General features: G+C 41.4%; 1 protein-coding gene across 1 annotated transcript in view; it reads left to right on the top strand.

Moving 5' to 3' along the window:
- Nucleotides 1-23,802, top strand: part of MED12L (mediator complex subunit 12L) — a 133,455-nt gene that overhangs the window by 105,738 nt on the left and 3,915 nt on the right. The window contains exons 30-43 of the mRNA XM_035335224.1: nucleotides 72-233; nucleotides 2,854-2,965; nucleotides 4,221-4,310; nucleotides 6,470-6,579; nucleotides 7,078-7,213; nucleotides 7,776-7,943; nucleotides 9,337-9,699; nucleotides 10,763-10,919; nucleotides 12,185-12,408; nucleotides 14,774-14,824; nucleotides 18,967-19,056; nucleotides 19,727-19,947; nucleotides 20,591-20,747; nucleotides 21,620-21,697. Of these exons, the coding sequence (XP_035191115.1) occupies nucleotides 72-233; nucleotides 2,854-2,965; nucleotides 4,221-4,310; nucleotides 6,470-6,579; nucleotides 7,078-7,213; nucleotides 7,776-7,943; nucleotides 9,337-9,699; nucleotides 10,763-10,919; nucleotides 12,185-12,408; nucleotides 14,774-14,824; nucleotides 18,967-19,056; nucleotides 19,727-19,947; nucleotides 20,591-20,747; nucleotides 21,620-21,697 (2,119 nt within the window). The remainder of the gene's footprint in view (nucleotides 1-71; nucleotides 234-2,853; nucleotides 2,966-4,220; nucleotides 4,311-6,469; nucleotides 6,580-7,077; nucleotides 7,214-7,775; nucleotides 7,944-9,336; nucleotides 9,700-10,762; nucleotides 10,920-12,184; nucleotides 12,409-14,773; nucleotides 14,825-18,966; nucleotides 19,057-19,726; nucleotides 19,948-20,590; nucleotides 20,748-21,619; nucleotides 21,698-23,802) is intronic.

Genomic DNA, 23,802 nt, shown 5'->3' with positions numbered 1-23,802 from the left:
TTTTTAACAGCTAGTACTGGTTGCAAAACTACATGGATATTTTGGCTGAAATACATTTGCTCTGTTTCTAGTTCTTCTGAGCGGCGAGGAGTATGGCTGGTGGCTCCCTTGATTGCAAAACTGCCTACCTCAGTCCAAGGTAGGGTCTTGAAAGCTGCGGGAGAGGAGCTGGAGAAAGGACAACATTTGGGGTCATCTTCTAAGAAGGAAAGAGATAGACAGAAGCAAAAGAGGTATGACCTTGGGAGATCTCTGTAAACAGAGCTGGAGGGTATTTTTGAAGGAGGGGTATACTGGGCACTGGGGTTTTGCTTCACAAGACCTCATTGGCTAACTTCTTTGAAGCAGTAAGTTATCAAACCGAGACAGGTTTCAGGTTTCATTTGGTCTGAAAAATGCCATTGGTTTCAGAAGACAAAATGTGAAAGCTTTGTAACACATCTTTCAGTGGCTATTCTGCAGCTTGCTGATGGATAATGTTGGAAATTAAAAAGGACAATCAGAGGGCTTGTTGTGTCTTCCCTTCTATGGCGGTAGGCCACTTCCTTGCCAGTAATTTACCATAACTGTCCTAAGGTGTCACTTAATTCCTGTGGGGAGCAGTGGAGCTTGAAGTTCATCTCTAACTTTCCAAACCAATGAGAATTTTAATGATTTAATAGTTATTGATTTTTCATTTAGTAAAATATCCTTGTACAGTGTTTATTATTTGTTTTTACTTTGTTCTAGTTATGATGTAAATTACGTTAAACACTCTACACAACAAAGCCTCTTAGCTTCAAATACTGACCATCTTTCTTCTTGGAAAGCTCTTCCAAAGTGCGCTTGTTAGAGAAAGTAAATCACTTCTTAAAGGCTCATGTTTTTTGACTGCTACATATGATACCACTATAAGTTTATTGTTCTTGTGTTATTAGTGAGCATTGTTATTCATCCTTGATGTTTTCCATGCTGTATATTTTCCCTGAATGAGGGACCAATAATTGGGCATTACCACTTTATAGTACTCTTTTAAATCTGTGTTGTGTGTATTGGTTTTTGACTTATGGTTGTCATTAAGTTCCGCAGAACCTTCTAAATCTGCTATTTTTCATCCTCTTCCAACTAGCTTATTTTACCTGTGGGATTAAAAGATTTATTATTATTTTTCTTTCCCTGATAATTGCCACATGCCTGTTACTCTGTGTCACGTTGGACCCTCCTAGTTCATCTGTGTCCTTTCTTTAAGAAGCTTCTCATGTAAGAAATATATCAGTCTAGAGAGGTTTGCCATGTTCAGTTTTTGAATTCAATCCTTCCTTGTCCCCTTCCTCGTCCTTCTGCTTCATTTGTAGTACCTGCCTGCTCCACTGATACACAAAAATGACATCTTTCTTTACTGATCTCTTTGCCAGGTATTTCTGGGTATTTCAGCGCTCTTCTGTTATTCACTCGCTCTCTTGCAATCTGCCAGTTTTTTTGCATCAGTAAAATGGAACATGGAACCTCTCTCTGCCTTCTTTTTGTATGGGAAAGATCATGCCTAGAAAACCTAAAACAAGAATCCTTTCAAACCACAATAAAATCCTGTAGAAACTATTGAGCCCTTCTTCCATGACAGGTCTCATGCACAGAAGTAAAAGCATTTACAACATTATTATAGTTGCAACAATAAATGACTTCACTGGGGGCTTTTGAAACCTTTCGATCTCAATCAAAAACAAACTTTACTACTCTGTTAGTGACAAAATCTTACACAGCATATCTATTGTATCTTTTTTCAAACTCCACTTTGTGTAGCAAGGATAACAATTGTGATAATAGTTATCTTGCAAGTTGTAAATTTTTCCTATGGAAACAAATCAGTAAATGAACACGTGTTCCTGTCATGCTGTTCCTAAAATACGAAAACAAACAAACAAACAAAAAACCTGTTTAACATGACTTCCATAAGTGCAGACTTTCTAATTTGCTTGTTTTACAGAACCTAGAGATTTTGCCTTTCCTTTATACTAGTTGTCACATAAATTGCTGAAGTCAAGATAAATGCCAAATGAAAATAACTGCTGACATGAAAACTTAAAATAAATGTGTGTGTGTGTATGCATGGATATGTCTATTGTGTTCAAGGATGCATGTAATTTTCTAGGAGCTTACATACCTAAAACTGTAAAAACCATTGCATGAACTGTTACTCAAATATCTGTGCTGACATTTTTGACTTCTCTCTACTTTACATGTTGTAGTTCCAGATTTGTCTGTTTCTTTCAGTTTGTCTAAATTTTACGTTCATAATGGATGCCCATTACTATATGTATGTATGTGTGTATTCTGAAAGCCCTTACAAAGTTTCCTAAAAAGCTGCATCTAAAGCTGCATCTCAATTTACATACACTAAACCCATGTTAAAATTTAAGTGGAATTTAGGTGGCTTACATTCTAATCAGTGCTTGTAGGGGAACCTTGGGATTCACTTCAGATCACTAACATGGATTAGAAACTTCAGCTGCCTAGTCTCCCCTGCAATTATATCCCTGTTTAATGAAAGTAGTCTTCAAATAACATGTTCTGTTTCTGAGTCAGGCCTTCAAGTGTCCATGCAATTCTTGGTCATTCAATGCCTTGAGCTGGGTGGGTTCTCAGTAGTGGCACGTATAATGTGTGCATTTATACTGGCTGGTGCTCTTCCTATTTATGTGCATGTTCTTTTAATTTGTCATGTGAGGCTTTAATTTACTAAAACAGAAACAGACATAGATGCAGGCAATGCCACTTCCAGAGGGAAAAAATAGACAAAACAAGGAAGGTGGTGAAGATTGGGGGGGGTATTAAAATAATGTTACTAATTGACTTCTGTGTTTGCTTCTCTTAAAGCATGTCCCTTTTGAGTCAGCAACCTTTCCTTTCTTTGGTACTTACTTGCCTTAAGGGACAGGATGAGCAACGGGAAGGGCTCCTAACATCACTGCAGAATCAAGTTAATCAGGTAAAACAAGCACATAACCATAAGCACCCTTCACTGGATGTTTGTGTCATCAGTTTTATGTTTATAGGACAGTTTCAATCCAGGAAAATTATAGTGCATGGCCTACTGAAAGGAACAGTCCAAGGAAGAAAGAATGGGGAAGTGTTTTATCAATTTATGAGAGTAAATTATTATTTTTTTTTAATTGTTACAGAAAAATATATTGAACTGGAGTCTGGTTTCAGTTCTTTCCAGGAAACACAGCAACAGTTGCTTGTCCTGAGAGGAGGAGTCTTCTCAATCTCTAGCTTGATCATAAAAAAGTTTTTATAAATTTGAAACTTTACAACTTTGGGAAAACCTTTCATCTTCTCCAGTTAGTACAGTTATGTTGTGAGGTTTTTTGTTTGTTTATTTGTTTTGCTCTTGTTTGTTTGCTTGTTTTAATACTAGTAAGTCCCAAACTGGCCTATTGCCCAGAGAAACTATCCCTACAACTTTTCCTTCACTTATGCTCATTCACAACCTCTGATTCTCCTGTAGCCTCCTTGTTCCCATCTGGTTGATGCTGTAGCCTACATGAATATTACAGGCTCCTAGAGACTGTCCTCTAAATGAACATATGCAGTGCCCAGCATAGTGGGAGTATGTTTCCTTTTTTCTGTCTCTAGTTTCTCTCACTGTGGCAGTGAAAATTGATACTTGTAGGGGTGTTATTTGCTCATACTGCCTCTCACTGCAGGTCCAGGCTCAGACTTTGGTCCACATCCTAGTTAAATTCATTCCTTTGATCTTTTTTTTCCCTGGTATTACTGCCACTTGGATTCTTCTTCAGAGGTATGGTTTCTCCTCTGAAATGCAGCTGGCCCAGGTTCCATAAGGCTTTGGTCATTTCTCATCCAGAGCACCCAACACGATTCTCTTGGGAAGCTGCATCCAGTACAAGAGATCCATTTATATATATGTGGTGAGCAGTTAAATAGGATGTTTGAAACTCTATTTTTAATAAAGGTATAATGAATCTCCTTATTTTTGTTTTGCTACAACAGGAAGACCTAGTCACATTATTAACAGCAGAGTATCAACCCTTTATAAATTCAGTTTTTACCCTCCTTTATTTTATTTAATCTGTTCTGAGCTTTGAACAGGCATGACGTTAAAATGTTAATAATCTTTTATGTCTCCTTAAGAGGTAATGGTCACACATACTTAAACTTGAATGGGAGAAAATTCCTCTACAGGGAGAAAACAACCTTATTCAAATGGTTTCTTTTAGATCCTTAGTAACTGGAGGGAAGAACGGTACCAGGATGATGTTAAAGCTAGACAAATGATGCATGAAGCCTTACAACTTCGTCTTAATTTGGTAAGAAAAACTTACGTGCTTTTCTGTTGGTATAAAGAGATGTAGCAGCTACTTGAAGTACATGGTAAGGTGCAAGAACTACTGTGTCTGGGCAGTGCGGGGGCCAGGGCTCCCGCAGGAAATCCCAGCCCTGGGCACCTGGCACCTCCACCAGGACCGGGACAGGCTGAGGCCATACCGGGCTGTCAGCCTGTTGGTGGGGTGTCAGGATCAGGCCTGGTGAGGAGAGAGGCATGGTCAGACACAACCCTGGGCTGGGATTTCTAGGCAGGGCTATGGGCACGAGCTGAGGCTCCTGACAAGCTCCTGGCATGGGGCATGGGGGCAGCAAAGGCCATTAGTGTTCCCTGTGCCTCAGCGTGGCATCACAGGGGGGTCTCTGCTTTTCCCATCTCTCTTGTTTCAGCTGATGCTTCCTGGCCATAGTGTTTGGGCATTCTTCATATAAAATGAGTAGGAAGGACAGCCTATGCCCAATTCACACCTTGTTTTTGTGCTGCTTTCATCCTTTCAGTGGCACTGGAATGTCAGATATTGTATCACCTTTTTGTAGACACTGAAGGTTGTTGTCTACTGATGGGCTGGTTTATCGTCTTGTGACAAGCAAGGCTTTTATGGAATTAGGCAGCATACTTGAGATTTTTGGATGTCTTGGGAAATGTAATATTTGGCTGTTTAATTTACATGTGCAATTTCAGTTGCCTCTACTTGGATATTAATCAATTTAGAAAGTTTCCATCGAGTCCTTCAATGTCCCACATCTCCTGAAAATTCTGTACTAGATGTCAGGGTCACTGCAGCTTGTTTAGCACAGTGACGTAGGTGTATAGAGATGATGTGTAAGGCCAAGTGAGGGAGCTCCAAGGTAGAAGTAATACTGCAGCACTGTTCTTCTCCCAGCTCTTTGGAAACTGCTCAGGTGCAACCGGAGGGGGAAACCAGGTGCTGCCACTGGTTCAGGGCAGGGGGAATTGAGCCAATGCTTGGTATGGGTAATAAGTGGTTTATTACTAAAGCAGTAAGATTTTATCCTTTTGTAAACAATAAACTACATATGTAGTCCAAGGAGTAATCTGAGACATAAACTCAACAAGGTGTAGGAGCTAAAAGCAGGTACTGAGATTTGAAACAGTCTCTGTGTTTCTTGAGCAAGGTACAATGTAGAAATAAGCTTTAAGCATTGGGAAGAATTGTGAAGTGAAACGACTACAGGCATAAAGAGTGAAGGATTTAGTGTGATTATAAACATGAAAAAAATATTTTTGGAAAGTTGTAAAATGGGAAACAGGCAAGATGATTCAAAGCAGATACTGCGTGCAGAGGTAATACACAAACCAGCAAAGCTGATAGTAGCATTGTGGTAGAGCAGGAGGACCCTGGGCTGCAGCGCACCAGTGAGGACAGAGCAGTGTTCGTTTGCTGTTAGCTCCCTTAGGCATCCTGTGGTGTAATAGGGAGATATTTTCTGCTTTACAGAGTTGTCTGAAGGCTTGAGCTGTGCTTGCTTTAGCTAGAAGTGTTGTATCTTTGAAATGTGGGGTTTGGGCTCTATTCTGACTGGTCTGGAAATCAGGGTCATAACCTGAGCAGGTATCTTGTGTTGATGCAGGTTAATCCTTTGCAGGAACAGTTCTGATGAAATGGCTCCTTCTCAAAGAAAAGGCATATTTTACAGTATCATAAAATACTGGTAGGAATTGTGAAAAATTGTTTGAGGGGTCAAATACAGCATGTGGCAATTTTTATTTTCAGTAAATGCTATCTTGTTCTTCAGGTCCTTTTCTCTATGCAGTGGATTTTATTGTCTAATTTTTGTATGTGGGGAAAGCAATAACCAAAAGGTTTTACTTCAGTACTTTTTCAGTTCTGAGAATCTTTTCATACACTTCTAAATTTGTTGTGTCAAATATGGAAGTGAAGATAGGAAACTGAAGGAGCAGTGCAGTACTATTTTGCTTTTCTCTAGTTCCTTCATAGGAGAAGCTTTTTTTCTGAAAGCATGGGGTGGGGAGAAAAAGTTATTTAAGCTCAGTACACCAGAGTGGCAGTCAGCACACATGGGACTGGATGGCAGTTTTATTCATAAGTAACACGTGATGAGGAAGCATGCACCTGTGAGATACATGCAGAGCTCTGCTATCTGCTGTGTTGTTTTGCAGGTAGGTGGCATGTTTGATACAGTGCAGAGGAGTACCCAGTGGACCACAGACTGGGCACTTCTGCTCCTTCAGATAATCACTTCAGGAACTGTTGATATGCAGACCAACAAGTATGTCTGCACTGTTAAAACAAGCTAATCAATGTCCTTTGTGCTTCTAAGTCTAGATTGCATGGATGTTACTGTTATATTTTTCTTATTATTACCATATTACTGCTTGAGTGCAACTTACATGCTCAGTGCTGGTCTCAGCAGGGGGACATCTCTATTTGGAAAGCACTAAAAACACGATTTACACTGCTCCTTAACAAGCATGTTTTCCTAGCAGTTTCCCAAATTGGAGCTGTAGTTCCTAATGACTATTAGCTGTTTGTGCTGTCTGTAGCTCTGAGCTGCGGTGTGTAAGATTTGTGTGTGTGTCTTGACAGTTCACCTGCATGTATACACTGGGGCCTGTGCATGCGAGCTGAGTTGTGTGTGCATGCAGAAAGCACCGAAAAATTCAGCTTGTCTAAAGAGCTGTGTTTGTGCCTTTTGCTGTGAATATCTGTCCCTGGGTCTCTTAGCAATCAGTAATTCCTCGGGTAACACCTGTAATTTTGCTCTCAGTGAATTGTTCACAACTGTGCTTGACATGCTGGGCGTTCTCATCAACGGGACACTTGCCTCCGACTTGTCAAATGCTTCTCAAGGAGGGCCTGAGGAAAACAAAAGGGCTTATATGAATTTAGTGAAAAAGTTAAAAGTAAGTGTTACATCTCATCATTTTCAGCATTTCTTTTGAATCACATTCTCAACTTTTCATCCTGTCATTTCTAGTGTCTGGGAAGGCCTCGGAAAAAGAGGAGAGAATGAAGCAGCACTAGTGGTAATAAGGAGCAAAAGAAGGAAATTAAATAAAATAGGAATGTGAGGGTGGGGAGACAGTCTACTAAGAGTTTCTTCTCATTATATTTAGGGACCGTGAAAGGGACTTAATTACTTTTATTCACGTTTGAGACACTGAATTTGTATTTAAATTGTATTATATAGTTTCTATGTTCTGCTCAAACAAGAGATGAAATAATAACTTACGTTCTTAAAAAAACAACAACAACAAAACACAAGACCAGAAACTAACAACAAAACCACCAACAACAAAAAAACATAACCCACAGCTCTGCAAAACCATTTGTTTAAATTTAGTAAAAGTACAGGGAAATGATTCATTCAGAAACTGGACATTTTCTAATAGTGAAAGCAGTGCAATGCTTCTCTTCCTTTTTTTCCCCCTTTCTGTTTGATTGATTGTTTTATTTATTCTTTAGAAAGAGCTGGGAGACAAGCGGTCAGAAAGCATTGACAAGGTTCGCCAGCTGCTCCCTTTGCCAAAGCAGACATGTGATATAATTACCTGTGAGCCAATGGGATCCTTGATTGACACCAAGGGCAACAAAATTGCAGGATTTGACTCCATTGATAAGAAACAGGCAAGAGTAAATGTTTACTTTCATCTATTTTTTTTCATGATTTTTTGATGCATGGGAAACTCAAGCAAACAGGTACAGCTTGTAGAGTGCAGGCATTTATACACACTATCAAACCAGTATTGTACTTCTGCTGTAGTGTAGCTTTCCAATGCAGTCATTACTAAAGCTTCAGCCTCAGCAATGCAATCTGTGCTAAACAAGTAGGCTTTCCCTGAGCACTGATGTGAAAATTGAGCGATGCTGGGCTTGTAAGAGCAGCACTGGTAAAAACAGTTGCAAATGACTGACTTTTTTGTTACCAAATATATTTCTGTTTGAAATACACATGCACAGTTTTTCTTGCATGATCCATGTGAAAGTTCTTGGAGAGTGTGTGAAACCGGGACTGGGTTTATAGAGGGACACTCAGGGAGCTGTATGAGTCCGAGCAACCTGGTGTGACTTGTAAGATACAGCAGCACCACCAGCCCTGCATTTGCACTGTCAATGGAACTGTCGTTTTCCTGACAATTCACCAATACTTGCAAATAGCCTCAGAGCTTTTGATGTATATGCTTCTTCAATTGAAACCATTTTATGCCACCCATGCAAGTTCAGGAGTTTGGATAACCTTTCTGATTTGTTTAAAGTTTGTCCATCAGCATCTATACAAACTAGAAGTGAATGATGTTTGCTCCATGTCCTTCCTCATTAATTCCACAGGGTACATGGCCAATTTGTAACTGCTAATGAAATGGGTGTTGACATAAGCTTGCTTGATTTTGCAATCTAGGCTCTTGACTGATATCAGCCAAAAAGGAAGATTATGTTTGACTTGGAGCTGAACAGCAGCAGCTCTTACTAAAGTATTTGTTTTTCAAGCAGAATCCTACACTTGAGAGCTCATTTGATCTGGAAACCTTTTGACCTGTTAAGTACTGAGAGGAAGCTGGGGGGTGATCCCGCTTACAAAAGACAGGAAAGAAGGGGAAAATAAAGTGTGTTAGCTGGTTTGGAATTTTTGTCAATATAAATCGAATTTATTTAAGAGAGAAGGGTGGAGCTTTTTATTCTTATCCCCCCTTGCTTAAATATGTAAACTTCTAGCAAGCGTATCTTCAGATTAACAGTTCTTTATAGATTATTTGACTTTTCCTCTGAAATGCAATAGATGGAACTTGAAATATTTAGCATGGCTACAAGCAAATAGTATTAGAAATGTAGAAATTATAGAAATGTAACTGCTTTTATCTAGTGGTAGCCTTGATGGAGGTTAAAATCTCACCATTATGCACTTGATATATTTTGTGGAGGAGAAAAACTGTTACTAGATTTTCTGGCTCAAATCATACAAAAACAAGTAGTTTGCTCTAGTGTTCAACTTTCCTAGAATGCTAACTTCACTTCTGTTTTGAAACAGGGTCTTCAAGTTTCAACAAAACAAAAAGTGTCCCCTTGGGACTTATTTGAAGGTCATAAAAATCCTGCCCCTCTCTCCTGGGCATGGTTTGGTACAGTTCGTGTCGATAGGAAAGTGATCAAATATGAAGAGCAGCAGCATCTCCTCCTGTATCACACACACCCCAAACCCAAGCCACGGAGCTACTACCTCGAGCCCTTGCCCCTTCCTCCAGAGGAGGAGGAGGAAGAGCCTACCACACCTGTCTCTCAGGAACCAGAAAGAAAGTCAGGAGAGCTCTCAGATCAGGGAAAACATGCCATGGATGACGAGAAGAAGACAAAAGGCAGGAAGAGAAAGTCAAAGTCAAGCTCAAGGACTGATGTAAGTGGTTGATGCCCTTTGCAAAACTGGAAATACCTTGCTGGAGCATCTGACGTTGCATAGTGGTCTCTTAGCTACCTTCAGAAATTGTCCCCCACCTGGAGACCTGAGTCCTAATAAAGGGAATGAATAGAGGAGGTCAGCAGGAGGGTGGATTTCTATCAAAGAGAACTTCCAGGAGAATCAGTGCAGAGCAGTGTACAGTGCTTAGGACTTCGCATGTGATATAAAATATGCTAGACTGGACTTTAACTCACTACTATTATTCAGGTTCCATACGTGCTTTCTCTTGTTTGGTGTAAAATTACAGCACTTAGATTCTCTGTCAATTTCTAAAATACCTCCTGCTCAAGTTGAGAGTTGCTCTCAAAAGTTGAGAGGAAGCATGTTGGTTCAAACTCAGGTCCCATTAAATAGGAACCAATTTGAAAAAAGCTCTTCCACACAGATAAACCATTTTACTGTGCAGTTTGTTCTGGCTTTTGAGCTGCTTGCCCTGTTGGCTTTAATGTTTTTTGAGGTGTGAGTTCCTCAGCTGAAGAATCACATAGAGCCAGGCGTTTGAAAAACATACCTGGCACCACTTGAATAATAAGGTACATTTACAATAGCAGCATTTTGCACGATGGCAGCCTTTCCACGGTGCTGCCCATGTAGTTGTATGTCTCGTAGATGTGATAGTATTCTGACAGCATCCAGCTGGTTTGTCACTGTATTGTGTTTGAAACAGGTATAATTTTATCATACTTTTCTGGCCTTTTTGGTATTTCTGTTAAGTTCATCCCGTTATTGATAAACTGATACAGCAATCTGTGCTTGTGCTTTACCTAATTATAGCCTGCAGAAAGTACTTGCAAATAAGGTAAAAATGGACGGTGTCTCTATGAAGTTGTTAGTGTTAATTACCTGTGGGCAGCCTGAGACTTAATCTGTTTTTTACATCATTGCAAACGACAATGGGAACTGTCTCTATCCTTTAATAATTTAGTAGGAAAATTGGCATTATTTATGAGTTAGTAAGGTATGAATGTCAGTAACATTCACTTTTACTGTGTATTTTAAGGAATATCCACAGAACAACTTATACAGAGTGCCTCCCAATTATTCACCTCTTTCCTCTCAAATGATGCACCATCCTCAGTCTGCCTTGTGGGGTTACAACATCATGGGACAGCCACAGCAGCCCGGTTTCTTTGTGCAGAGCCAGCCCCTCCCACCAGGTATGTGTAAGCTTTGAGTTCACTCACTGAGCCTTTTAAATTTGATCTATGATAGAATTTGACTTACTACAACGAGATTTTGTTCTAAACTTTCTCTGAAGCAGGTTGTGATGGCTGATGCCATTGGTTTTACTCCTTTAGTTAGACATATTTAGAAGCGCCTTCCATTAGCAGTTGTAGGTCTGTCTCTTAAGCTGTTAAACTCTCCTGGTAGATGAACAAAAGTGACCTGCTGGTGGATTTTCTATTATTTTTTTGGTGGATTTTGTGGTGGATTTTTTGTGATGCTGATGGATTTTTCTTATAAGAAAGCTGGTAGAAGTTCAGTGAGGAGTTAAATGAGAGGGATGATTAAAAGGAACAAGTGACCTTGGGGTTATTTCTTCTGGAGTTATTTCTTCTTTGATTCACATTAAGAACCATGGTGGGTAATTTAACATCTGCTAGATGGAATAAATAGATCTGTGGTCTAGCTTTTTTCAGCATTTGAGATATGTGTTCAATTTTTTGTATGCTTGTTTTGTTTCTTACTGTTAATGTGTATACAATTTAACATACATATTTTAGATGTTCTTGTGGGCAGCAGATGATTTTGAAGTAGATGTTCTGTCCTTCTCAGGTATTATGCACAGAAGCTTGGAAGTTTGTTTCCAATTATAAATGTTAAATATTTTTTCTGAAGCTCCAAATATAACTAGATATGCATTTAAGATGCATAAAAGTGTTCAGAAAATACTAACTAGATCTGCATTTAAGATGCATAAAAGTCTTCAGAAAATACCAGAAAGTGTCTACAAAATTAAGAAAATTATGATTTTTAAAAAACGTGTATAAGATGTACCTTCATAAGTCTGTTGACCTATATGTGCGTGTTATTTCTCAAGTAGTGCCGATGCGTAAGTTGTTGCCATCTCATGATAAAATGATTTGACATAATGAGCTGTTCATATCATGCTTTTGATGTGACATGCAAATTTTGTTTTTCAGTAGTAGTCAAACATCTTAGCTGATGTAGAACATGTAGGAGCCCATAGCCTTTTTACTTTTCATTCTCATTTACAAGTGGTAGTCTTCAAAGCTGTTTTGCCCTTTCAATTTCAGGCCAGTAATCTGGTTTAATCCAGTTCCCTGTCTGCCTTTACAGAGATGAGTTTATCATCATTATTGTAGGTCTAATCAAACAGGAGGTGATGAATTAGCAGTGATCTGTACTAACAACTTTCCTGCAGATGGCAGAGAAAACATTTGTTTTTGGTGGGTTTTAGGTGGTTCCAGACTGGATCCAACAAGCTCATTTGTTCCAACTAATACGAAACAAGCCCTGTCGAACATGCTGCAGCGACGCTCTGGCACCATGATGCAGCCCCCCTCTATCCATGCAATCACACCTCAGCAGCAGTTGCTCCAGATGAAACTCCTGCAGCAAGAGCAGCAACAGCAGCAGCAGCGGCTCCTCAGACAGCAAGCACAGGCACGATCTCTCCAACAGGTTTGTCCAAGCTCCAAAGGCTGAAGAGCAACACAGTGTTTTTTTGTATTGTATTGGGGCTGCTTGCCCTGCATAGGCACATGAGGTGGAGAGTCAGCTGACATTTACACTCACAGTAACACCCTAAATATTGCTTCAGCAGGACCATCTGCTTTTAAACTTCATTTGCCCTTTGGTCTTTTAGTCCTTTCTATTTTTAGTGTGTTTCATAAAATCGGGTTTTGCTTCTGCTACTTGATGTTACTCTAGTTCCCTGTTGTTCCACCAGTGACTTTCATGATGGAATTAACATGGTGCTATGTACCTCCAAACAAATATCCTAAAAATTCCAGGAAGTCCAGCAGAAGCCACTTCCATGTGCACATGGATGCACATGCTCTTTAGAAGCAGCTGGTATTCTCCTAACATTTTTACAGAGTACTGCTGCTGTGTGCCAAACCACACATGCCTGTTATGCAACTCCCTTCTGAGCCTGAGATAATTTTTAGAATATGGTTATGGCCAGGCTGATTTTAAATTGACAGCATAAGAACCAAGGAAAGTATTTTTTTTCTTTTGGATCCCAGATAAACAACATGTGTGTACAGTATTTGGCGGTACAACCAGTAACTGCTCGCTTTTACTTTTAAAGACCTACTCTACCCATTCCTACCCTCACTGCAGTCATCTGTATTGTATTGTATTGTCCTTATGCTGAGTTCTTGACTTCAAACTTTATGATGTGCCCTGGTTGCTTAAAATAATCAAAATTTTCAGCAAGTATTCTCATAATTTCTCACACGCTGTGTCTGTTTCGTTGGCGCTCCCTCAATGTCCTTATCTGGTTTTCAATTATTATGATAGAATGCAGGTTTCAAAAAGAGCCTTTAGTAAACAAATAATGTTCACTACTTATGGCTAGGTGGATTAAAAAGTAGTAATTGAAGATCTAAAACAACATATTATTCTCACATTTAAGAAATCTGCTGTTTAACATTGTCACATTTAGAGGACAAAGGATGCTGGATTTGCCTTTTGGTTTCAAACAATACCAGCATCTGAAATGTTAAGAACAGTGGTTAGATTTTTCTCTGAAGTACTGCCTAAACAGTTTGTCAGTAATGAGAAACAGCCTTTCAGGAAGATGTGACTCCAGGCCTAAATAAGTTTAATAAAGTGTCTGTCATGATCTTTTTCATAAAATACGGTTCATTCTGTTATGAGGGCATGCCCAGTCTAACAGTTGCACTGAAGTTCAGCTGGGTAGGTTCAAATGCGTATCTCAGCTAACATATGACATGTTGGGTGTTCTTCAATCCACTCAGCAGGTCTGTATCAGCCCTATTTGTGTGTCAGCAGTAAGTCAGTGCAAATTAAGCTGAGGTAAACCAAGTTAAACCAATCTTTTGTCTGCAAACTACCTCTACACAGTGGCATCCTTCCTAGCATCCTGGGGAGTACCACAGATGGGTACATTTTCCTGGGTACGTCTTTTTGCATTATTGGTTGTTTGGGGATATTCATTCAGGACGTTATTTGAAAACTTTCACTGTGATAAAATGAATGAGCAATTCACCAGGCTGTTCAGTTTGCTTTCCTTGTTTGAGCGTGTGCTGGCAATACTGATACCAGAGAAAGCCCCCCAAGGTGCCGGTGGCACTGGGAATTTCTGCATGCTCTCTGAGACTGCAGGCTGCCCCAGCAGGACACCCGCCTGCATGCATGGCTGGTGCCTTGGTTCAGCCAGGTGGCCCTTGGGAATTTGCGGTAGTTCTTTCTGTAGTCCTGGATTTAGAGCAGGAAATGCTGGACAAGTAGAAGCCTGAAGGTAGTATTTGGAAATACAGGAAGATGACGACTTGTAAGTATTATTACTATGCAGTGTAGGTTGTTAGGCTGAGCTCAGACAGGGAAGATTTCCTCTTTGGTTTTTATATCTCAGCAGCTGGAGAATGAAGTTACCTGTGCAGCTTGAAATTATTAGGACTGGCGTTTCATGAAATCTCCAGAGAGAACAGTTCTGTGAAACCAGTCCACAAGGACTCTGACCTTCGGTGCTGTATCATTCATGCTGTGCTCTTGAAAATGACTAACTATGGTTTGTCCAAAATGTTGAATACTATATAGAGAGTAAATAGGCTCCGGTGGGTAGCAGTTTCCTTTCCATGTTTTGAGTTTCTGTTCATAAGATTTATAAAAATATGGAGATTCATTAGCGTCATGAAACACCTGAAAGGGTTCTGTCAGTGTTTCAGAACACCAGCATTCTTTCAATACATTCAGGTGAACACTGTAAAGGTGCTGTACTACTGTACTAACAAGCTGAGCCTAATAATATATATTCTCTGTATTGTTTGCTATTTTCTTGCGTGTTCTTTTCCTTTAGGATGTCTGTAGCTCTGCTGTATCCCTTCAGGATGGCTTTGACAACATAATGGTAACCAATCTGAGATCGTGAACTTTTCTCCTCTTTATTTTCTCTTTTGCACAAACATGCATTTCTTTCAACACACAGGCTGCACCCTTTGCTTTTGATGAGAATGATACGCTTTGGGTACTCCTCGTGGCTAGGTAGTGCAGGGGCTGCATGCGGGAAGGCTGTGAATATACTTGCACACAGAATATTTTGTTCTTACAAATATTCCCAATAACTGCATCATTGATTTATTTTTTCTCTTCAGAAAATGTTGTGTTTCTCTCTGTGAAAGATTAGAGTAGCTGCAAGATAGCCTGATGCTATGTCCACCCAAGCACGACCTGCGCCTTCCCATTTTGCCCCCGTCTCCCTGCTGGTGCCTGGGTCTGCTCCACTCTGCTGCCTTCCACCGTGGTGGCGTTCGCCGCGCTGTGCAGTGCAGTGGTGGGTGCTGAGGCAGCACCGCCCTATGGGCTGGCTGAGAGGCAAAGGATGGACCACGTAGGTTTTACAGCCAGCATGTCCCAGCCAGCACGTCGAGCCGCGCAAACTGCAGCTTCCAAAATACTTCATCTCTTAGGCACAGCAGTATAGTGCCTGGTGGTGCGTTCCTGAGCTGCAGGACATGCAGTTAGAATAACCGTGTTTTGTTTCTTCCAAAATAAGTAACGGTTAATAGCTAGATACTAAACTTTCATAGAATTCAGTCATTTGTGGAGAGAAGAGATGACATCTGTCTTTGTGGCATGAAGTTTCTCCCCTAATATCCATGTTTGAAAGTTTGCCGGATATGGTCAATTAGAAAAGCTGCTTCGGAATTAGTTTGAAGGACTTTCGTCCTGTCCTAGGGAAACTGCAATGCTGTCAAAAACACTAATTGGAAAAACAAAACTTATTTTTAAAAAGACTTTTATGCTTACCCTGTTTGTCAGTATTTTATAGATGTGCAGTATTTACAGTTACTGCTGGCAGCATGGCAGAACGGGATAGAGATCACTACTCACAGCTGATCAGGCACACCTAGATATGCAGCAAGTATGCGGTGAAGTCTGACAGCTTTATCATCATAGGATATTTTTCTTACCTAAATAAGTGTTAGCGTTTCAGTACCTACTTTTGAAGTCAGATTTGATCAGATTTGATTCATAATCAGGGTACAATACCATAGCTGGTATGATTACCAGTTCACACACTGCACAGAAGAGCAAATGCATTCTAAATACAATATGGTCACACACTTCAAATGAAAAAGCAGTAAGTTGTGCTTGTTTCAATTTAAGGTGTAAGTAGAACAAAGAGAACAAGGGTTGTTGCTGTAACATTGCATCAGCATTGAGTGGAAATGGTGGGGTTTTTCTCCCTTTTCTTCTCCCTTTTTTTCCCTTCGTCTTTTTTTTTTTTTTTTTAATGTGCATGCACAATTCTGGCTTGCAGCAATTGGCTTGCATGTTCAGTTACCTCTTACTAAATAGTGCCTGAAGGGAGAAGTCCCTTTGAATTTAGTAACCCTGCTGTTGCTGCTTGGGAATGCAGAGCTCTCACTCACAACATGGGAATTTACTCTGTTGCCATGTGCTGCAGTGAATCAAATTGATCCATCTCCTGCCTGATGAACAGCTTTTTGCTTAAATTTCACTCCTGGATTTGTCTGTAGTGCTTGTCTGGCCTGGGTGGCGGTGCCTCGGGTGGTGGTCTTAGATAAGGGTGTTCTGCTCTGGGGTTCTCAGCCCCACGGCAGCTCTGATGCTTTGTCTGTGTTTAAACAGTGGGAAGAAGGTCTGTGGACAAAAGCCATTTGTGGATTTCACCACATATTGCTGGGATCATGCATCTGCTCGTTTAGTATTTTCACACATAATTACGGCCTAATCCGATTTCCATTGATACAACTTTCCATTGACTAGAGGGACACTGTTTATACCCACGGGCATGAGTGGAGAAATTCTGGTTTGTGGCATGCAAGGTGAGCTGTCACTGGGAGAAACAAAAAGAAAACAACCCACGGAGCATTTCTCCAAGTCTGTCTGGGGAAACCGACTTCCACTGAACCCACAGGGTCATTTGTGTTACTGCTGGGCGTATTTTAAGGCCCTATTTTGTTGTTGTGCTTTGTTGTTGTTTTGAAAAATCAGTCGTGGTTTTATCAGATTTCACTGTTTACCTTTGGGTGAATTCAAGTTACATCTTTATCTATCGCATGGTTGTCACCTTACGAAGGAGTTTTGGAAGCAGTTTGCTCAGACAAATGATTGGTTATTTTGTTAGTTTGTTGGTTGTTCTTCTTCTATCTCTCTCAAAAAAATAATAATTCTTAAGTTTTTGAGCACTCTCCCCTGCCCCTCATGCCACTAGATGCATCTTCAGCTGATCAGTATTTTATGGGCATCCTGTGTGCAAGGTGTACAGACTGCTCAGCGTTTCGGTTCCTCACCTACCAGGTGGTTTTGAGAGCTCCCCATCTGGCTTGGCAGATATTTTTCCAGCTGAATTTGCTTTCAGTCCTGGCAGTAGTTAGGGATATAGATGTTTATCTGTTCACACTTCTGGTACTCTCTGATTTGTTTTTCAGAATTTTCCCTGAGATATTGGCTGGTTTTTAAAACAAATCCTTAGCATAGCTTCTGCCTGCTTAGCGTAGCCTGCTGTTAACAGAGCTCCCTTCCATCTTGTGTGGCCCTTGCGGCTCCTTTAGCAGTGGTCGAGTCCTGCACCAGAGCCCTAGCTATGTCAGTCACGGCTTTAAAAGAAAGGAAGGCATTAAAAACAAGTGCCGTGCCCACGCCGTGGCATCCCATGGAGGCTTTGCCCCTGGTTCGTGACCTCTTCTGCCCTTTCCCTCCCCGAAGCCCCAGCTGGGGACCCCAGCCCCAGGTGGCACCGCGCGGGGCTGGCTCTGCTGCAGCGGCAGCGCTGCTGTGCTCACCGTGGGCTCGCGGACCCCGCAGCTCTGCTCGTGTCCAGGGTCTGTTGAAGCAGATGACCTTATTTCCAAATCCAGTCCAAATCAATAGCCGATCTGTAAGGCTGCTGGTGGCACTTTCAGACTTGTTACCATTTGGTATGTTTACTACTGAAGGGCTGGGAGCAGATAAAGAAGGAAAGTTCCTCTGGTGGTTCAGTGGTTTTATCCATTGTTATTTGTATTTGTTTTCTTTTCCGGCTGGTAGCCCTGATTGTGGTATTGCTGCTTGCAGTGTGTTATCAAACCGATTTCTAGCCTTAAATTACAATATTTCTCTGTATGCATATCCAGATTACAAAGTCAATTGCCTTTTTTTATTATTTTTTGGTGGTGAACTGGACAGCTCAGTGGAGGGAGCACCATTGCTTCCAGCTTGTGTCTGCTACTAAGATTCCTCGAGTAGAACAGTTTTCAGAATGATCAATTGCAACATCACAATAACACAAAAAGCTGTGCAGGCTTGATTGCATTTCTGGCAAATTCTCATTCACCAGTTTTTTTACAGTCTTGGTCTTAAAGTATGTCTGATTTTTTTTCCTCTTTTCTTGTGTTTCAAAACATACTAATGCAATCTTTAAATGAGTTGCTATTAGTTTGGCATAAATTTGGAGGCAATTTGAAGCAAACAAGCTAGGCTCTCTGCTGATCAGAAACACAAAGCATATTTCCAAGCTGTTGGGAGCTGGAAATGTCTGCATATCCATTTATCATACAAATATTTTGCATGTCATCAGGAAATCTGCTAATGAGCATTTGGGCTGCTTCATCTGTGGAAAAACTAGCAGTCAGGTAGCTTGAGAAAGTTACCTACCGTGTTTTTAAACTAGAGATAATCACTCACTCTAAGTTCCCAGTGCAATTCCGTGTTGTCTGGAAGACCAGCTAGATTTATTTCTTTTTTCCTAAAGCGCAAGAAATGCATTGTAAAACTCCATTTTTAAAGGGCGTCTGCAAAAACCCCTGTTCAGTAAATGTCTGTTTCTTCACCGCAGCAGTGTTACAGCAGTGTCAGAAATCAGAAAGTCAGCTCTCCCATCTCCCTGTGAGTGCAGTTCAGCAGACCGTTTGGAGTTGCAAAGTGCCGTTTTTTTGAAGGAAGTGGTGAAGCCTCTCCCTGGCTCGTTATTACAGGCGCTGGTGGGGTTTGGGCGGCTGCTGCTCGGGGCACAGGGGCTGTTCCCGATCCATGTGTGTTTTTCAGGGCCAGCCGATGGACCAAGCTGCTATGTTCACTCCGCAAGTCCGACCCCCGGCTCAGCTTCCGCAGTACCCAGGGTTGCAGCAAGCACAGGTACTGTGCTGCCCTGGTGGAGTGAGTGCATAAAAATGTTTTTTAAGCAGAGTTCCTTCACCTTCCAGTCTGCTTGTGCGTGCTGAAGGTTTGCTTGGGACTTGTCTCGTGCATGTGGCCTAGGGCAATGGTGTTGCCCTGTTCTGGGGCGTTGACTGCTCTCTGCACGCTGCAGCTAGTGTAAGACAACCACTTGGCAGGATTTCCCCTAATGGTGTTGCTGGTAAAGACCAGCATACTTCTGAGCGAAGTCTGAAATTTGACCTATTTTTGGTGAGATATTGACACCAGTAATGCTTTAAAATGAACCTCTGTTATGCTGTATTCATTCTGGAACTTGGGGTTTTGGGGCAGGGGGAGAAGAGAGGTGCAGCGGTGCAGCAGTGAGCACAGCCGCGCTCTTCCTCAGTGCCTCTCGGGGAGGGAGGGCAAAGCCCAGGCTGGGTCCTGCTGCATGCGGCCACATTTTAGCTTCCTGAAGCTGCAAGCAGAAGCACTACCAGCATGGTGGTGGCACTACCAGCATGGGGGACCCTGCCTTGTACTGATTGTTTCCAGCTGCCAGGTTTTAGTTCTTTGATAAAGGCCATCTCTTTCTTTTATAATGAAGCTAATTTAGATAGGGTTAAGTTACACATTGAAGTCTCTCTTTTGTCTGTTTCCCATGCAGAGCATGCCTCATGGATACACGATGTACAGCACACAGATGCCTTTGCAGCAGCAGCAGCCCGGCGGCGTGGTGCTCTCCCCCAGCTACAACCCCCGGGCATACACAGCAGCTCACTCCGGCCCCACGCTGATGGAGAGGCTGAGGCAGATGCAGCAGCAGCCGAGTGGATACATCCAGCAGCAGGCTGCTGCATACATCCAGCCTTTGACAGGCGCTCAGCGGTGAGGTTCTGCTGTTCTCCTAGTTGGTGACATTGCAAGATTTTAATGGCAACTTTGATTTAGAGGTCTAAAGTTTTGCTTAAAGTTAATCAAAATAAAGCTAATGCTGGGTCTAACTAGCAATAAATTTGCCTTTCTCTCAAGTTTCCCCCTAGTTGGTCTTGGCACAGGTTGTAGCCCAGTTATATCCTGTGTGTTCATAGAGCATAAAATTTCATTTAAAGGTGACTGTTGGGTCCTATTTCCTGCTCCCCCCTCCCTATCCTATAAGCTATATCCATATCATGCAAATAAGTGTGCAGTATTAAACGTTAATAAATATTTCAGGTTCTGTAGTCAAGAAAACACAAGACCAATTTGGTAGTATAACTAGCAATAGACGAATGAATTTGAGTTCAGCCTGAATACACTAAATTGACTTGAGTTTGAAAATAAATCTGAGTTGTAGCCTATAAGAAACAGGAAAAATACAGTGGTAAAAGCATTCATATTTGGAAATATATCCTTCCTGTAAAATTTAACATCTTCTAAATCTGTAGAAGTCTAATGTCATAGCTTATAGCTGAATGCTCCTAGAATAACTTTTTGCTCTGTTTACAAATGGAGTACAGTTCCTTTTTTTATTTTCTTATTTTTCGACCAGACTGACCCATCAGCCTTTGCAGCCGAATTCACTGATAGGAGGGGGACTGGACAGTGCATCAACCACAGGTCCTCATCCAAACCTGAACTCGGCACAGCTGCCTCAGGAGCAAATGAGACAGAGGCAGCAGCAGATTCGACAGCAGAGACTCTTCCAGGTGAGGGACCCAACTGCACCAAAGTCAAGAGATACTTCATTGCAGGGAATGTAAACATCACTGTAGCAGGGGATGGAGTTACTGGCTCACTTCTATGTGCATTCAAGTCTAAAGCAGAGGAGCTGGCTGCTGTTAATCCTGACTGGTTTCACTTGAGTGCAATAATTTTTTGCTTATGTCTGGGACTTCCAAAAGAGAGCTCTAGGCATACGTGTGAAAATCAATACTTCAGTTTTTCAAGATAGTAGAACGCTTTTGGAAAATGTAAATTTGAGAATAGCCTAGCTGAATGAACTGAGACAAAAGCAGTGGTTACGCTCTATCTACCCTCTTGGGCCTTATGTACTGGAATTAAATTGATAATTAAATTAAATAGACCTGTTCTATTATCTTTATCCTGATTTGATGATATATTTTTAGTCTGGAGGTAAGCATCAGTTTATCAGCTAAGTATGTAGGGCTTCTCCCAGGGGAAGTAAATTATATTAGAAATCCTTCCCATGGCCCCTTGATGGTTGCATTTATTTTCATATTTTCGTTTTAATGCAATAGCTATCTGTGCCAGTTCCTGTCAAACTATGAGGCATTTTGTCTAGATTATTTTTTGACATAATCAACAAAATACACCAGCTTGTATATATATTTTGTATATTAAAAATGTCCTCGTGAGCCTTGGTGTGGCTGACAATGAACAGAACCTGAGCGCTGTGAGGCTCATCTCCCACATGGGGCCTCCAGTGACCAGTGCTGTAAGCAAGGCCAGATCCCAGCCTGTAAAGCAGTCACGAAAAGCCATCTTGCTGGGTTGTGGTTGTTCCCTGAGGCAGCGTGCGAGCAGTAGCACCTTCGTTTCAACACCCCCCTTCTTCCAGTTGCAGCAGGGGCAGCAGCAGGGCCAGCAGCAGCCACAGACGCTTGGTCTCCAGCCGGTGCAGCCACAGCAGCCCTTGGTAAGGAAATGTGAGGCTGGGGACGGGCGTAGCACAGGGTGGGCTTTGTCACTTCTGAGAAGGGCACCGGGACAGGCAGGTGGGACCTGCACCTCGCCTGCCCCGGGCAGTTTCAGCACAGGCCCTGGGCAGGGGGCTCGTGCACAGCCCCACTCACCCCCTGCAGCATCGCCGTGTATTTGCTTTTCAAGGGTGCTCCTTCCAGCGCCGCGGTGCACAGCTGCCCCCTGCACTCCTGTGCTTCGTGCAGCGCTGTAGTCAGAACCGTTACCACAGCTGGGCCAACTATGACAAGGTGTTTTGCTGAAAAAAGGGTTTGTGTGTGTTGGGAAGGGGGAGCGGTTCAAATGCTTCATTTCAACATATCTTTTTGAAATTCTGCTAACAATGTTGAACGAGAACTAATGGTTAAGAAGGTCCCAAACAATAAAATAACTACCCGTAGCAGTTCTGTTGAGAAGTGCTTGGGGATGCAGTTACGAAATGAGTACTGGTGCTTTTCTAATTCGGTACATCTCTTTTCCATCACCAGTAAAACAAGACTGATGAGACTAGCTGCCTTGTGTCTGTGTGCGAGTTCAAAGAGGGCAAAAATGAGAGGTTGTGAAATCATCCTCACCCTTGCTATTATTAAGACATAACTAAATGATTATTTTTAAAATCTGGTACAGAACCAAGTACTGTAAGACTCACTGAAAAGTCAGGGATCTTTTCTTCTGGAAGTGTAAAGACTTAGCAGTCCCACAGCAGCAAGATGGGGTAAATTAACATCTTATTCTGCAGGATTTTTTTTTTTTTTTCTGTTTATAATTGCTGTGCTATGTGTTTTTACAAGCGTTATCCTAGTTAAAAAAAGTAATAATGAATAGCCCTTGCTAGCTAATAACTTGATGAGAAATATATAGTTGCTGCTGATGCCTATAAATGGGTGGATTTTTGTCTTTGTATTGTAGGCTTTTAAGGTGAACACAGGATAATGTATACATGTGAGGCTATTTGTGGGAGAAGTTTTTGGTGTAACGCGAAGAAAAATATTCACTCTGAAACACGGTGCTGGTTGTCAGCACGTTCCTGTGTTGCCAGGCTTGTGCTGTGTTTGTGTGAGCATCCGCACTCCCTCTGGTGTTGGCTGCGGATTTCGGCTGCTCCACTGCCGCCAGGCTCCTGTCCCTGCCTCAACTCAGTTCACAGTGACCGTCGGTGACTTCAGGCCTTTGATTTTTAGGTTGTAATGCTAACATTTTTTGGGGAAAAAAGTTTCTGTTGTTTGAAGGTCCTTTTATATTAAATGATTAGTCGTGAAAGAGAGCTGCGTGAAGGCAACTGTACAAAAAACAATTATTTTTTTACATCGTTTTTTGTATGATTATACTAAATCACTATCGCTACCAAATAACTTTTATGGATGCTTACACTGAATTTGCAGTGCTGTTGTCCATGTTTCCTGTACTTTGTCATTTTTTTCAGACACATTTAAGGTAGTTGTGGATAATTAGAAAGAGGTTGTTCTAGAAAAATAGAAAAATTGGAATTGCTAACTGCTGAGTTTACAAGCATTAATCAGTGCAATCTTCTGGAGAAACTGGAAGGCAGCATGTAAGTGCAGGAGTTAGGATAAATGAAGGATGTTTATCTGATAGCTATTGAAGGATTATTTACATCCATTTTTGAGTTTTTCTTAGTAGTATTTTTATCTTGAACAAACTGCATGTGAAAGGCTGTCTGTCATGGAGACAGAGCACCTGCCTGGCTGCTGGCTGGCTTTTCCAACATTTAGCACAGCAGGATGCTTTTTGCTGGTTTCACGTCCCTAAGAAGCCCTGGTACAGTTAATGCTTTTGACTGACCTCAGCATTTACTAAGGACTGTTCGCCAGAAGATTACACAATGTATTTTAAGTAAAGGATTTGGTTTCAGAAAGGGAAAAGAAGCTGAAGTCTTACTAAAACACTGAAACTCCCTTCAGTAACCAGGAAGTTTCACTGAAACAAAGCCCGGGTGTATTCTGTAGGGCATGTGATGGACAAGAGCATCGAATATTTTTATTCAGTACATCAGGTTTTCACCTTGGTTGGGTATGTTATTATGCAGAATCTGTGGATGCT

The sequence above is a fragment of the Oxyura jamaicensis genome, chromosome 9, assembly GCF_011077185.1.
Source record: "Oxyura jamaicensis isolate SHBP4307 breed ruddy duck chromosome 9, BPBGC_Ojam_1.0, whole genome shotgun sequence".
NCBI lineage: Eukaryota > Metazoa > Chordata > Aves > Anseriformes > Anatidae > Oxyura > Oxyura jamaicensis.
Note: the sequence above shows the minus strand (reverse complement) of the source record. Positions and strands in the feature narration are given on the sequence as shown.